Consider the following 13,448-nt stretch of genomic DNA (forward strand, 5'->3'; position numbering starts at 1 on the left):
TAAGAACATATAAAACGATGATAATAATGTTTATAGAATTGTGTAGAATTGCAGATTCCCTTTTATGGATTCCTAAATCCCTGAGGAGAACTTCTAGTATATCTACATACTTAATATTATTGCCTTATAAAAAATGGAATCCCAACAATTACATCAAACTCCACTATTATCTCAATTTTAATATATCATATATAGATAACGTTATTACCTAAATCGATAATGGATCCCAACAGTTATCTCAAAAGTCATCTATCTTTAGGAAACATCAAACTCTGCTCTCCATCCAAGAAATATTCACTTCTAATTTCTGTTCATCTTTTCGAAACTAGAAGCCAGCAGATAATTTTCTCAATAGTTATTAAAGGGAACACTCAACGGTTTTGGAGTTTCCCTTCGCTAGTGATATAGTTCGATCAGAAATATTTGTCACTGTCATAAGAAATGAATAAGAGAAGCCAAATTATTAGGTTCTTTCTAGTATAAACTCATAAATAATAATGCTCGTAAAAAAAGAAAAGAAATAAGAAGTAATGTCTTGAATTTACATAGCATACTTGTCTGATGAGAGCCAGTTTTAAGAAAAAAAAAAAAGAAAAATTCTTAAACATAATGTCTTTTTGATGTTTGTGTGGTTAAATTTCAAACCTTAATTATTGATGAATGGGCGAAGTAGTCAATTTGTTATATGCTCATTTTCATCAAATCTTGATGAGCCAGTAACATACTTTATGCATTTTTTTGCCGTAGTTGGGACATACTTATTATTTTTGTCCAACTTTTTCATAGTATTTTCAATTAGCCCAAGTACATTGTCAAGTGCCTCTGTTTCAGAGCAGGAAGAGTCATGAATTTTGGAGGTTTGTAGCTTTTGTTCCATGAACTCTTTGACTTTATGATAACGATCCTCCAAATCAATATCTTTTGAGCCTTCTTCTAAAATCGTAGCAGTCGAGAAACTGTTTTGAACAGTACTTTGGGATTGTAGCGACCTTTCCAGATGCTCTATTCTTTTCATGCTTTTGTCAATAATATATTTCAGTTTGTTGCATTCATTCTCTTTTCTATTATACTCTTCCTTGACATGGTTCATGTATTTCTCAATATAGGTACATTTTTGAAAATACTGTTTCTCTTTCTGTGAGAGAAGTGTTCTGTCTGCCTTTAAGTTATCATTCATGCACAAAAGAGTTTTAATTTCATTCTTTAGTTTCTGCACCTCATATTCTTTTTGCTTCATTTGTTTTGAATAATCATCCTGTAAATCCTGAAAGTCATGACATAAACGTCTACCACGTTCCTGGAGTTTATAATAGTCTCTTCTCAGAATGTTATTCGCTGTTTTTTCTTCAAACAGCTGCTGTTCTAAGCTGTTGATCGAAATTTTATTATCGTCAACCTCTTCAATTTCCTCAATAAAACTTTTGAGTACTTCTGTATCTTTCAGCTTGTTATTATCATCGGCTTGTCTCAAGTTTTGCTTTGTTACTTTAAGCAGGTGATCGATTGCCATTTGAAGGCTTTTCTCATTGAGTTCCTTTTTTTCCAGCTGTTCATGATAGTACAAAGAATCTATTGCGTTTTTGCTCCGCTCACATTCTGCTTTTCTATTTGTTTCATGAGTTATACCCACAGCAAGGGTTTCAAAGGTTTGTGCCAAGTCAGAAATACTCTTTATCGAAATATGCTTGGTGGGAATGTTACAAAGTGCATAACAACGGTTAACTGCATCATTGACATCTTTGAATGTTTCTTCCCTCGTTTCTGACTTATTACCATAATTAAAAATGTCTTTTGAAGTTTTTTTACTTTTTGGTGACTTTAAGCTGGACTTATTGGGCGTAGTAGTAGTGCTTGTTGACGTTTGAAACGTCCTTTTAATGGAGCTATTTTTGTTGATTTCGTTTACTTTTTTTCGTTGATCAAAAATGTTAACATCATCATCCCCAAATCTCACATTTGGCTTGGACGGTGTCATTTCTTTGAAAAATATATCCTTATAAGGAGAAACCGCGAGGGTATTGCTGTTGTTAAATTCCTCGAAGGAGTCGCTATATGTTATATCTTTTGGCATGGCCTTCTATGTAATATCGTGGAAGCAGACAACCTTGCTTATTCAGCTCAGTTCTTAAATGAGAATAACGTTTATTACTCTAAAAAGGAAAAAAAAAATATTTCTTACATTCGTGAAATTCGCTGCTTTTATAGTTAGATATTCTCCTCCTTCGATAACCTATTTACTGGCACAAGATGATGGAACCGAGGGCGGCTAGAGCTGAAGCGAAAGTGTGTGGCCGCGCTTACGTACACAAAAATATTGGAGCCACCAAAGGACCAACAATAATTTACGGTCATGCTTTTATTGTAAATAGAGCATTATCGAACACCTAGATACCGCTCGGAAAAGAACATGCCATTCAGAATATAGATAATCAAAGTTATTTATTAAGAGATGATACATATGTATATATATCTATATAAGTTAAGCGCCAACTTACTCCAATATAATGAAAAACCGATTTATGACTGAAGTAGCCAGAAAGGCAACATTGTAGATGCTTTTGAAGAATTATAGTATCATGGTTATATGTATAGCAAAGGGGAAGAACACCCCAAAAAAAGATAAACAAAAAGAAGACATTTCATGAAAAAACCGACTGAAAGATATGTATGCAATTGAGAAAATAAAAGGAAGTTGTGAAAAATAAGTCAAAAAAGGAAAACAATTAACGGCTAAAATGCCGTAGTTGAGGTCAAAGCTGCCATCGATCAACTTCTTGAGAAAGGGTGGGTGGAGAGGAGCCGAAATTATTCACAAACGGGTTATTATTTCCGTGATGATCAATCAAAGCATCATCACTAAGGCATACAGAATTATCATTTTCATCCGGATGTAATGATTCATTGTCCAGTTCTCCTGCTATTTGATTACTATCACTACTCTCACATTCACAATCAAAAAATTCTGAACTCTGGCTAATTCCTGACAGGGGGACTGTTCTTGATAACGTAATAGACTGCAGATTGGGCGACGAAGGATGGTTATAGAATCGATGAGAATCCAGTAATGATTGGTAATTGATATATTTGAGATCATTATTTTCATTTGAATGTTCATTTATATTAGTGCTCATGTGATTCTGAGAGGACGGTGAGCTGGTATTGTTTGTAATTAGTTTATTCTCTTTCAAACCCCCGTTTTCCTTTGATGGTTTAATTAGTGTGTCTGTGGAATTATTGGTAGTTGACGTTTTAGTATTATCATCTATTGTAGTATCCGTAACAACACTTTGTTTGTCCTCATATGAATCATCCAAAGAAGTATCGAAGCTGTTGTGGTTATTATTAATGATAGTATTAGTATTTCCAAAATCTCCAAAGATTGATGGAGTGGAAGTCTCTGGTATTAGTGAATTTAATGAATGATTAAACAAATTGGCTGCTGTGAATGTATCATTGGGTTCATACAAATCCGCATAATCAAAATTATCGAGCTCGGTAAGTGGGAAACTACAGGAGGCAGAAGATGAATTTGTCGAGGAATTATTGGAGGAAGCAAATGATAATGACGAAGAAATCGAAGAAGACGATGAGGAGTAAGAGGATGAGCCAGAATATAATGATTGATGTTGTGATCCTAATACTGGTAGGTCAATACTATTACTGGTAGTGGGGGCTGTGGGGGTGGGTGCTGTGTTTTGATTCATGGTTATTTTATCACTTCCTGTGTTGCCAGCCAAGGGTGGAGAAGAAGTTGTAGAGTTATCGATTTTATCTAAGACCACATTCAATCTTTTCGGTTTAACGAAGCTTGTGGTGTCATTATGATAAAGATGTTTCAGCGGAGATGTATTATAGTAATCTGTGTTCTCACTAAACTTTCTCGATTGAGGCAAAAACTTCGAAAGAGTTGGGTTTGAGGAGACGAATCTTGACTTTATGTCAGTCGATGAAATGGCTGCATTTTTTTGAGAAGCAGTTTCAATAACCACAGAAGCTTTTTGCTTCTCTTCCGTTTCCTTGTCCTTTTTGAAGGTCGTTATAAAAAGGTGGTAGTTTTTACCATTATTATTGTCATAGAATGTTTCGTTATTGACGTCATATCTACAACATAGTTCAATATTCAAAGGGCAGCTACTTGTGTTATTCTCCATGGTGATAATTTTCTTGATGAGTAAAATATACTTCAAACTATTCAGATCAATGGTAAATTTAAATTCGTCAATGTTGGCATTTATTGTTTTATTGAAATTGGCAGTAACGTAATGAATATCTTTCCATGAGTTGAACGTGAACTTTATCTCCAAATACTTTTCAAAACTCATGTTTTTAACAAATATAAGCCCTGTAATTTTACTTGTATCTTCATTTGGCTGAGTAAGAGAATGCAATTTGATATTTTGGCCATTAAAATATTGTGTTAACTGGCCTTGTAGATCGGAAGGCGATAAAGTTTTGGTGAACAAAGGAGGTGCTGTCTTGAAGGGAACCAAGTCTGTACAGTGAAGTTTCCAGTCGCAAATATTTGTTGCCTGGGAGGCAAGGGAAGTGGTAGCAGAGGGATCCACCGACTTATTGGGAAGTTTTCCTCTAGATGATGCCGACTCATAAGTATAGCAATACCCTGTTTGACCATTGCTGCGTTCATCAATATCATCTTCATCTTCCGAGTCATATAAATCTAGCTTGAACATATTGCTTAGGGAATTCATATAACGAAACTTCTTTTCATTCTTTAGAAGGTTAGTGACTAAGGACGAATCATTGAACCAGCAGTCCTCGTTGTTGAATAATTGGATGTCATCGATCATGGTAGCGTTATCAACTGGAGACAGAGTGGGTGAGTTCTCGTTTGAGATTGAACTTGGTTCCGCATTTTTATCAAATCTTTTAACGGTTGTCAATTCAATTGCAAAACGAACGTTTTTCTCAGGTGAAGTTAAGAAAACTTCTGACTTGGATCTTGTAATAGGTTCTGGATGACATATTTTCAAGGAAGACTTCAACTTCCTAATGGGAGGGGGAGAGGGGCGGCTTATGCGGTTATCAGACATGCTTTTTATCAAATTGCGATGAGGAAAAGAAGGCCTTGTCTTCCGTGGCGATAATTCCGTAGCAGATTGTATTACCATGATGTAAGTTCTTGTTTCAATAATGTGTATATTCTCAGCTTGTTTACAAAAATGAAGTTAAAATACAAAAATAAAAAATCGTATCCGTCTTCTAAGTACCAGCCTCTTCTTGACAGTTAACGTGGTATAATATTATATCGATAATAAGCAGTAGCAATAAGTATTTTTAGTGCCAAAGGAAATAAAAAGAAAAGAAAAGTGTAGCGTCGATAATGGACCAAAAAAGTTACAGAAGTAATCTTAGATCCTTTTTTTTTTATTTATTGTTATTTCTATCTGTCGCTTAAACAAAAGAAAAGAAAAAAGATTTAAGACACACTATGGAAACGGTAAACTATGGGTTATGTAATGGAAGGAAACTACAGATTCTTATATATATATATATAAATACATACACAAATAAATACTAAATGCAGCGAAGTTGAGCCTAAAAAAGGAGGTAAATAATGCCTAAAACAGTGATCCCTTATATAATTAATCAACTATAAGCATGAAGAGAGAACCTTCCCCAGATTGCGAGAAAAAAGATAGGGAGGGGAATCACAGCTATCAAACACACTAAAACATGAAAAAAGTGCGAGTGACAAAAAAAAAAAACAAAAAAAACCGTTGATTCGGGTCGTATGCGTTCTTTTAGCGGCAGTTTCTGTTGACTTGACGTAGATTGACTTTCCCCCTGATATTCTTAGGCGGCTACCCCACTGTGTTGCAGATAACCGCCCATAACCCAGTGAGTAATTTCCTCGCCGCTTGATCCCCGATTGTTTCAGTTCTCGCTTAGCTTGGCTGTTCGCTTCTCCCGCAGATCGACGCCATCATCACGCAGGCAGATGTTCTGCTCTTCACTGGCTGCGTCCTCGGAGAAGGGGTAAGAAAAATCGGGTTTTCCCACCTTTTGGGACACCGCGTTTTCCGCGGAAGAGTTCTTCGGCTCCCAAATCTAGTAGATGCCGCCACAACCGCATATCATTCCATACGTAGTGTGGGGAACGGCAGAGCCTCTGCGCTATTACCTTGAGTAGCTTATGTAAGCAATTGCCTGCAGAGTGCGTCAATAGAGTTGACATGGTAGCGTTCATTTCCTCCTTTGCCTTGCCTGCGAAACAGATCTCAGAAATTACACGGGCGTGTCCGCGTTTTCTGTGAAAAGATAGCCCAGCACCAATTGTTAGTTCTTACGGGTGCCCCTTCATAGCAGTATAGGTACGGAGAAAGCAAGAATAATAAAGCAGCCACATAAGAAAACATTGGTTATAGTTTATTGCGCCCTGTGCCCGTGTGGATTCGTATTGAGAAAAGTAAAAAGAAATAACCGTTTCTTGCTACTAATCCGCTTTTAAGTTTGTTTTCGACTTTTTATGTTTTTAAGTATTAATTACTACCTAACTATAAAGGAGAATGTACGAATTAGCCACTGTATATGTCCAATAATCACGTCTGCATAATTCCTGCTTCCAAATTTGGCATCAGATGTTCTGGATTGCGTTCTCCACCCCTCATCTCCCCCACTCTTTTCTTGGCATAAAGTGACAACATGTGAAAACTCAACAAGTTGTTAGTTGATCAATAATCCAAAAAGAGGCGCGTATGGGGAAATAGATCGGTGAAAAACCGAATTTTAGCATAATGGAGTTGTTAGTTTTTTCCCAATATCGAGTATACTCTCCACCCTCCCTTTGAGCGGATTCGAATTGCAGTCAACTAGTTTCATGGTGGAGAAATCTATTATAGCTTTGCTCTTACCTATAGTGACACTACCATTTTTCGCATTTTCTTTTTTCTCGTCTTTTTCGTCGACACTGAAACTATTCCCAAATTGTTCCTGTAATAGGTTTTGTAATTCTTGCGCCCTCCAAGCATCATCACTTCTCTCTTTAAGTCTTGATTCAGATAGCACATTTTTCTCGCTTGTATTCAATCCGATAATCATTATTAGTATACTATTGGCAATTGTTTCACTCACCATTGAATTTTTTGTCCATTCTATTAAAATGCTTCCGATTGATATTTCTACTTCGACGTCGCCTAGTACTAGCAGCTTTGTTGCATCTTCCGCAGTAGTTTTCTGTATGCAGCCAAACATTTGAATGATATGAAGGTAGAGATCATCAGCTTCATCCCCTTGGTTGTTATTGAGTTTAATTGTTCGCTGAGTTCTCTCCTTGTGCAAATCCTTTTTCATTTTCCGGTGCAAATCTGTGTGAGCCGGTCCTGTTTAGTTGTGGTGCAGGCATACAGTTTTGTTTTTTTCTTCTTATTACATTTTGTTTTACTTCCCTTCTTTCTACGGAGGAAAACCCCCAGCGGAAAAAAAGTCTCAAGTCTGAGATGATTTCATTCTTATCATTACATGAGCGAATTTTCTAAGCAAGTGAATATGTTTATGAACAACCATTATTTATCATATTTATTCTGTTATTATTATAGCGAACATCTTTTTAAAAACAATGGTTCATTATACATAATAGGTATTTTTGGTTTTCTGAAAGAAAATGAAATAGTAAAAACCCTTCTACACTGCCTTTTCAGGTTTATTTAGATACTTAAGAATTCAAAGAACGTAGCAAGCTAGAATTAAATAATTGTTGTTTTGAATTTGGCGTCTCGCATGTTTGAACTGTATGAATTCGGGTTGCCTTGGTGTTCTTGCCATAAACGTCGCAGTTGATTTACCGATAAGGAAGAGTGATCCCCTGGCATAAGCTTTGTGTAGATTGACCAGCACTAATAAGGCGATTTAAGAAAAAATAATTCTTTCAGTCCCTTGTTGGGGTTATTTTACGACTGTTTTTATATTGTTTAACAAATGAGGAAACTTTGTGGGTTAGGTTTGCCAATCATGAAAGTACTTACTGAATGCATCAATATTAACATATGCCGGTCAATAACTCGACTTTCATTTCAATGTATCTCCTTATTACTTTCCCATGGATAAAAAAAGATCCAGCAAGTTTGAGAAAGATTTTATGTCCCGTATAGAGAGCACAAATACATTCGAGAGTTATTCGTGTAATTACGATTGGCTCTCCATCAAGGCAGTTGTAGCTATAACCCAGATAACATAATCTTTAAACCTCAGCATGCCATGATTCTAAGAATTAGTTTTTTATCAACACACTATGATCTATTTTAGTTAGTGCCATTTTGATAGTCTGCTTTTCTCTCTATACCACTTAAAACCTCAATTCAAAGATATACGGCTTTTACTATCGGTAACGAATATGCTTTCTGTTTAATATTTTATTTTGCAAGCACTAAATGTCTTTCTTGTCTGGACAAGTTTATTATGATTTGTTGTACTCATGATTACCTTTTAACACAAGCTTTTAGTGTAAACTTATTTCAAAAGCAGAAATGTGAGTTAATTATATTGTTCTCATAGCTCATTTTTCTTATCCAAATCATCCAAAGCTCATCTTGTACTATTCACTCTCAATGGAAATGGGTGTACGGATTTGGGAGTTTCCTACCCCAATTAAACGCTGATCTCCGCGGAAGGATCTTATTTTGTCATAAAGTTTGTGCCTCGAAAAACCGCCATTGCACTGCTCGGCATTAAGAAGACCCTTCGGTGCGGCTGTCACACTAAAAACAAATGAAACCCCGGCACTTTCTAATGAAAGCACATCAGCATATACGTGACATTGATAATAAATCGACCTTATGAAATAGTTGAAGTGCAGTTCTGATAGCCCTGTTATTGGCATAAAAAATGATTCTTCACCGTGTATGAGAATGATTCTTTTTTGAGAATGATTTGAAAAATTATAATAGCGGTCCATATAATCGTCTCGAAAATATCATAACCTGTGACGTCTATTACGCTTCTGAAGCTGTTGGAATCTTTTAAAAGGTTCGCCGCTTGCCCAGAAAGGCAAGGTACCATTGGTCTCCGTTGCCTGCGCTTTGATAAGATTCTCCTTCATTTCTTTGTGTAGCAATTCCTTCATACCTAGTACACTTTTCGGGTAAAGGCCCTCTAAATCCTGTTTTAAGTCTTGAAGGACTTTTTTATTGAAGGTGTCAGTATTGGTTAGTTGGTAATTTTTAGTTACAATAGTTCCTAGTAACTCTTTAAATTGAACTGGTGTACTAAATATCATGTGTTCATTAGCAGAGTTGATTCCCAGTTTTTGAGTCAAAGTAACTGAAGTACCCACTTCTGCAACAAAACCAAGATTACTGAAAGGAAAAAGAAGGAACACAGAATCATTTTGCGAATAAACAATGTCACAAAGGGCAACCAAGGATGCGCTGAGACCAATTGCGGGTCCATTCAAGCAACAGACCAAAATTTTTTTATGAGTAGCGAATGCGTTCGCTACAAATATATTAGGTGAAGATATAGCAGATATCAGTTTTGATATTTTCTTCACTTCATTCGTACACTCTTCTTTGTTCAACTCATTTACTGCTGAAAACTTGCCTCCTGAGGAAAAATACTTTCCCGAGCTTTGTAAAACTGTAAACAATATAGAATCAGTGTCATTGGCCTTCTTTAGTAATAATGCGATATATACGAAATCTTCGAAAGTCAAAGAGTTCAAATGGCTTGGATCATTCAATATAATTATGAAAAAGTGCCCTTCAACCTTGTAACGTACACGATCGTTCATAGCTGGTATAATTACTTCACTTTTGGGCCTTATACTTGAAGCTTTTCTTATCATATCATAACCACTTATTAAATAAGCAAGCATACAGTCCCTTTCTCAGAACTAGTATATATATATATATATATATTTACTTCGGAGTTTATTACTTATTGCCGCCACTTGTGTTGACCAATTTTTTTGGGGTTAGTGACATCCAATATCAAGTCAGAAGAAATCAAAAATTTTGTCTACCAAAACTGAACTACCCCTATGTTTCACCAACTAAATAATTCAAAGAACTATTCTTCTTAACCTCTTATCTATACTATAAATCATATTTAAGTTTACTTTTTGATAACAAAGTCAAAAAAGATAAGTACAAGATTTTTTTAGAAAACAGGTAGTCATTTATAAAGCTTTATTAAATTGGCAGTTTAATGAAATGATAGTAGCTAGTACCTCTCCTTTTGCGGTAGATAATAATTATTCAAAGATATCTTTGGGTTTGAGATGAGGTATAAGTAGTCATTCATCTGATAAATGACTTATTGGGGCCTTTTTATACAATGCATATGATCATTGAATACGTGCGGGACGTCCGAAAAGGGGCCGGCCGGTCAATTTGTATGAAAAACATCATAAATGTATAATAAAGAAAACTAGAAGTGGTACACATGTGAAAGGACAATTGTCGTACTGCAAGCATTGCCTCCCTGAATTAGAAATTTCTGGTCGATATTTTGAAGTGTTGACAAACGCAATTCATGATGGGACTTCTAAATTCTTCAGATAAAGAAATCATTAAGAGAGCACTTCCTAAAGCTTCGAACAAAATTATTGATGTGGCGGTGGCCAGACTTTACATTGCATATCCCAACAAGAACGATTGGCAGTACACTGGGCTCTCAGGAGCACTTGCTTTAGTAGATGATCTCGTGGGAAACACATTTTTTTTAAAATTAGTTGACATCAGCGGCCATAGAGGAGTCATCTGGGACCAAGAATTGTACGTTAATTTCGAATACTATCAAGATCGTACTTTTTTTCACACATTTGAAATGGAAGAGTGCTTCGCAGGGCTATTGTTTGTTGATATTAATGAGGCATCGCACTTCCTTAAGAGAGTTCAAAAACGTGAGAGATATGCCAACAGAAAGACTTTGTTAAATAAAAACGCTATATCTTTAACCAAAAAAGTAAGAGAAGAAGAAAGGTCTCAGGTAGTACATGGTCCAAGAGGGGAGTCATTAATTGACAATCAAAGAAAAAGATATAACTATGAAAACGTGGACACAATCCCGACTACAAAGCATAAAGCTCCTCCACCTCCTCCTCCTACAGCCGAGACATTTGATTCAGATCAAGCAAGTTCATTTTCTGACATTAACTCGACAACAACATCAGCACCCACTACTCCAGCTCCAGTTCCTCCAGCATCACCTGAAGTAAAAAAAGAAGCAACACATTCCAAACATAGCTTACCGCCTTTGCCAAACCAGTTTACACCATTACCAGATCCTCCACACCACAATGATTCTTCACAGGATAGCACTCCCTCACAATCTCAAAGTAATCCATTTCCATTTCCGATTCTCGAATCTTCCCCAGTTCAATCTGCAACAAACCCATTTCCATTTCCGGTACCTCAACAGCAATTTAATCAAGGGCCATCAATGGCAATTTCGCAGCAGAACAGACCTCTTCCCCAGCTGCCTAGTAGAAGTAATCGTCCCGTACCACCACCACCACCAATGCGTACTACTATCGGAGGTGCGGTTAATCGCCCATCTCCACCTGCACCTCCACCAAGGCGTGGGCCAGCACCTCCTCCTCCACCACATAGGCACACAACTAGTACTAATTTGAATTCTGCCGGAGGGAACAATCTCCTTCCACAAGCTACTGGAAGAAGAGGACCGGCACCACCTCCACCCCCAAGAATATCTCGCCCGACACCAAACATGCCCCTGCAATATAATTCACAACAGTACAACAAAACTAACCAACCCTTTGGATATCAACCAGATACTCAAATGTCACCTCAACCATCACAACCTCCTCCTCCAATGACAACGTTCAATACGTTAACATCGCAAATACCTGCTGCGAGTGTACCATCTACAATCCCCTTACCCCAAGTATCTCAGATGTCTACACAAACTACAAATGCGCCGGTAGCACCACCACCTCCTCCAGCATTTTTAAGCCAAACGCAGACATCTCAATCAGTTCCCCCAGCACCTGTTCCGCCATCATTACAATCGACCACGAATTCTGCACCTCCTCCTCCACCAGCATTCCTTACTCAACATCCCCTATCAACGGCTGCTCCTGCACCTCCACCACCACCTCAAATGCCAGCAGCATCAACACCGGGTGGCGGTTCACTTACTGAGACTACCGGAGATGCCGGACGTGATGCATTATTAGCGTCAATTAGAGGTGCAGGTGGAATAGGTGCCTTGAAAAAAGTAGATAAATCTCAGCTAGATAAACCTTCAGTCTTACTACAAGAGGCCCGCGGAGAACCAGTTTCATCACCAGCAGCCGCAGCAGGCAATGGCGGAACTGTAGGCGGACCCCCGGCTTCTTTAGCTGATGCATTGGCAGCAGCTTTGAACAAAAGAAAAAATAAAGTGGGAGCTGAAGACGACATGGACAATGGAGATGACTGGTAATGGAAACAAAATAAGAGATGGAACTACTGTTATAGAGTATATGTAATTTTATGTACTTATTAATGATCAAAGTAATTGCTCTTTAAGTTTACTTATATTTATTAGAGGAGAATATTAATGTAAACACAAAAGCAGCCAACAATTGTAAGATTGCTTATCATGGCTTCTTCGCAAGTCTGGTAGGGGTAAAGCATAATATGATCCGTTTTCCTTCAATAATGATTAGAGAAACTCTGATCTGAAAACGGATAATATTTCTAACAATATTATTTTTTGTTTAAGCACATATTTAGAACAATTAAGTATAAAATAATATATTATATCTATTGAACTGATGGACCTGGGTTCATTCTTCTCTTACCGTTAATCAAGGTAACGTTAACGAATCTTCTGGTGTACAATAATCTCTTGTAAGCACGACCCTTTGGCTTCTTTGGCTTTTCAGTTTTTTCAACTTTTGGAGTTTGAGACTTAACCTTACCAGCACGAGCTAGAGAACCGTGAACTTTAGCCTGAGAAGAATTGAAAAATAAAATTTTCACTTAATGTTAGTAACGAGATAAATAAAAATATGAACTATTGTTCCTCCATTCATACGCCCATTTTTTAGGAAGGCCTTGTATTCAGGGATACGTAACCAGTTCTGATGACATTTATTGCCCCCAATTCAATTTGTCTTTTTCATCCTCCTCTTGCTTGCTTTCACTCTGATTTGATCAAGTAAAATATCTTCACATTACTCAGTCATAAACTGCAAGCAATTGTACGGGGTGTTTATATCCTCGTTAAATCACCCTTTCCTATCATATTTGGTTTGAACGTACTTCTTTGTTTTTGATATAATATCTACAGATAAATCCTCATGAAAAAGGGCGCTGAGTGGAGTTATAACACAATATTAACGTACCATTTTGTATGATTTTTTTATCTAATGTCTTGAGTTTGAAGCATTCATTTTTAGAATCCATCCTTAATATTGAAGATTGGAATGTGATAACTTTACCGTGGTAAGAGCGGGACAAACCAGCTAGAGGAAAAATTCAGCG

The 13,448-nt window shown here is 36.9% G+C and overlaps 6 protein-coding genes across 6 annotated transcripts; 1 reads left to right on the forward strand and 5 right to left on the reverse strand.

The window, feature by feature from the left end:
- Positions 1-673: 673 nt before the first annotated feature.
- On the reverse strand, positions 674-2,071 carry MPC54 (Mpc54p; the record flags this gene model as incomplete). Its single annotated transcript, XM_056225815.1, has 1 exon — positions 674-2,071. One exon carries the CDS (start codon positions 2,069-2,071, stop codon positions 674-676), a length of 1,398 nt encoding a protein of 465 aa, XP_056079595.1.
- Positions 2,072-2,750: 679 nt separating this feature from the next.
- Positions 2,751-5,129, reverse strand: GAC1 (protein phosphatase regulator GAC1; the record flags this gene model as incomplete). The annotated part of the gene is made up of 1 exon (XM_056225816.1): positions 2,751-5,129. The coding sequence occupies one exon, from the start codon at positions 5,127-5,129 to the stop codon at positions 2,751-2,753; it is 2,379 nt and encodes a 792-aa protein (XP_056079596.1).
- Positions 5,130-6,747: 1,618 nt separating this feature from the next.
- SYC1 (cleavage polyadenylation factor subunit SYC1) lies at positions 6,748-7,311 on the reverse strand (the record flags this gene model as incomplete). Its single annotated transcript, XM_056225817.1, has 1 exon — positions 6,748-7,311. The coding sequence occupies one exon, from the start codon at positions 7,309-7,311 to the stop codon at positions 6,748-6,750; it is 564 nt and encodes a 187-aa protein (XP_056079597.1).
- Positions 7,312-8,929: 1,618 nt separating this feature from the next.
- DCI1 (putative dodecenoyl-CoA isomerase DCI1) lies at positions 8,930-9,829 on the reverse strand (the record flags this gene model as incomplete). The annotated part of the gene is made up of 1 exon (XM_056225818.1): positions 8,930-9,829. The coding sequence occupies one exon, from the start codon at positions 9,827-9,829 to the stop codon at positions 8,930-8,932; it is 900 nt and encodes a 299-aa protein (XP_056079598.1).
- A 662-nt stretch (positions 9,830-10,491) lies between these two features.
- On the forward strand, positions 10,492-12,402 carry LAS17 (actin-binding protein LAS17; the record flags this gene model as incomplete). Its single annotated transcript, XM_056225819.1, has 1 exon — positions 10,492-12,402. One exon carries the CDS (start codon positions 10,492-10,494, stop codon positions 12,400-12,402), a length of 1,911 nt encoding a protein of 636 aa, XP_056079599.1.
- Positions 12,403-12,725: 323 nt separating this feature from the next.
- On the reverse strand, positions 12,726-13,312 carry RPS30B (40S ribosomal protein eS30; the record flags this gene model as incomplete). Its single annotated transcript, XM_056225821.1, has 2 exons — positions 12,726-12,914; positions 13,310-13,312. The coding sequence occupies 2 exons, from the start codon at positions 13,310-13,312 to the stop codon at positions 12,726-12,728; spliced, it is 192 nt and encodes a 63-aa protein (XP_056079600.1).
- Between the last annotated feature and the right edge of the window lie 136 nt (positions 13,313-13,448).

The sequence above is a fragment of the Saccharomyces mikatae genome (assembly GCF_947241705.1).
Source record: "Saccharomyces mikatae IFO 1815 strain IFO1815 genome assembly, chromosome: 15".
NCBI lineage: Eukaryota > Fungi > Ascomycota > Saccharomycetes > Saccharomycetales > Saccharomycetaceae > Saccharomyces > Saccharomyces mikatae.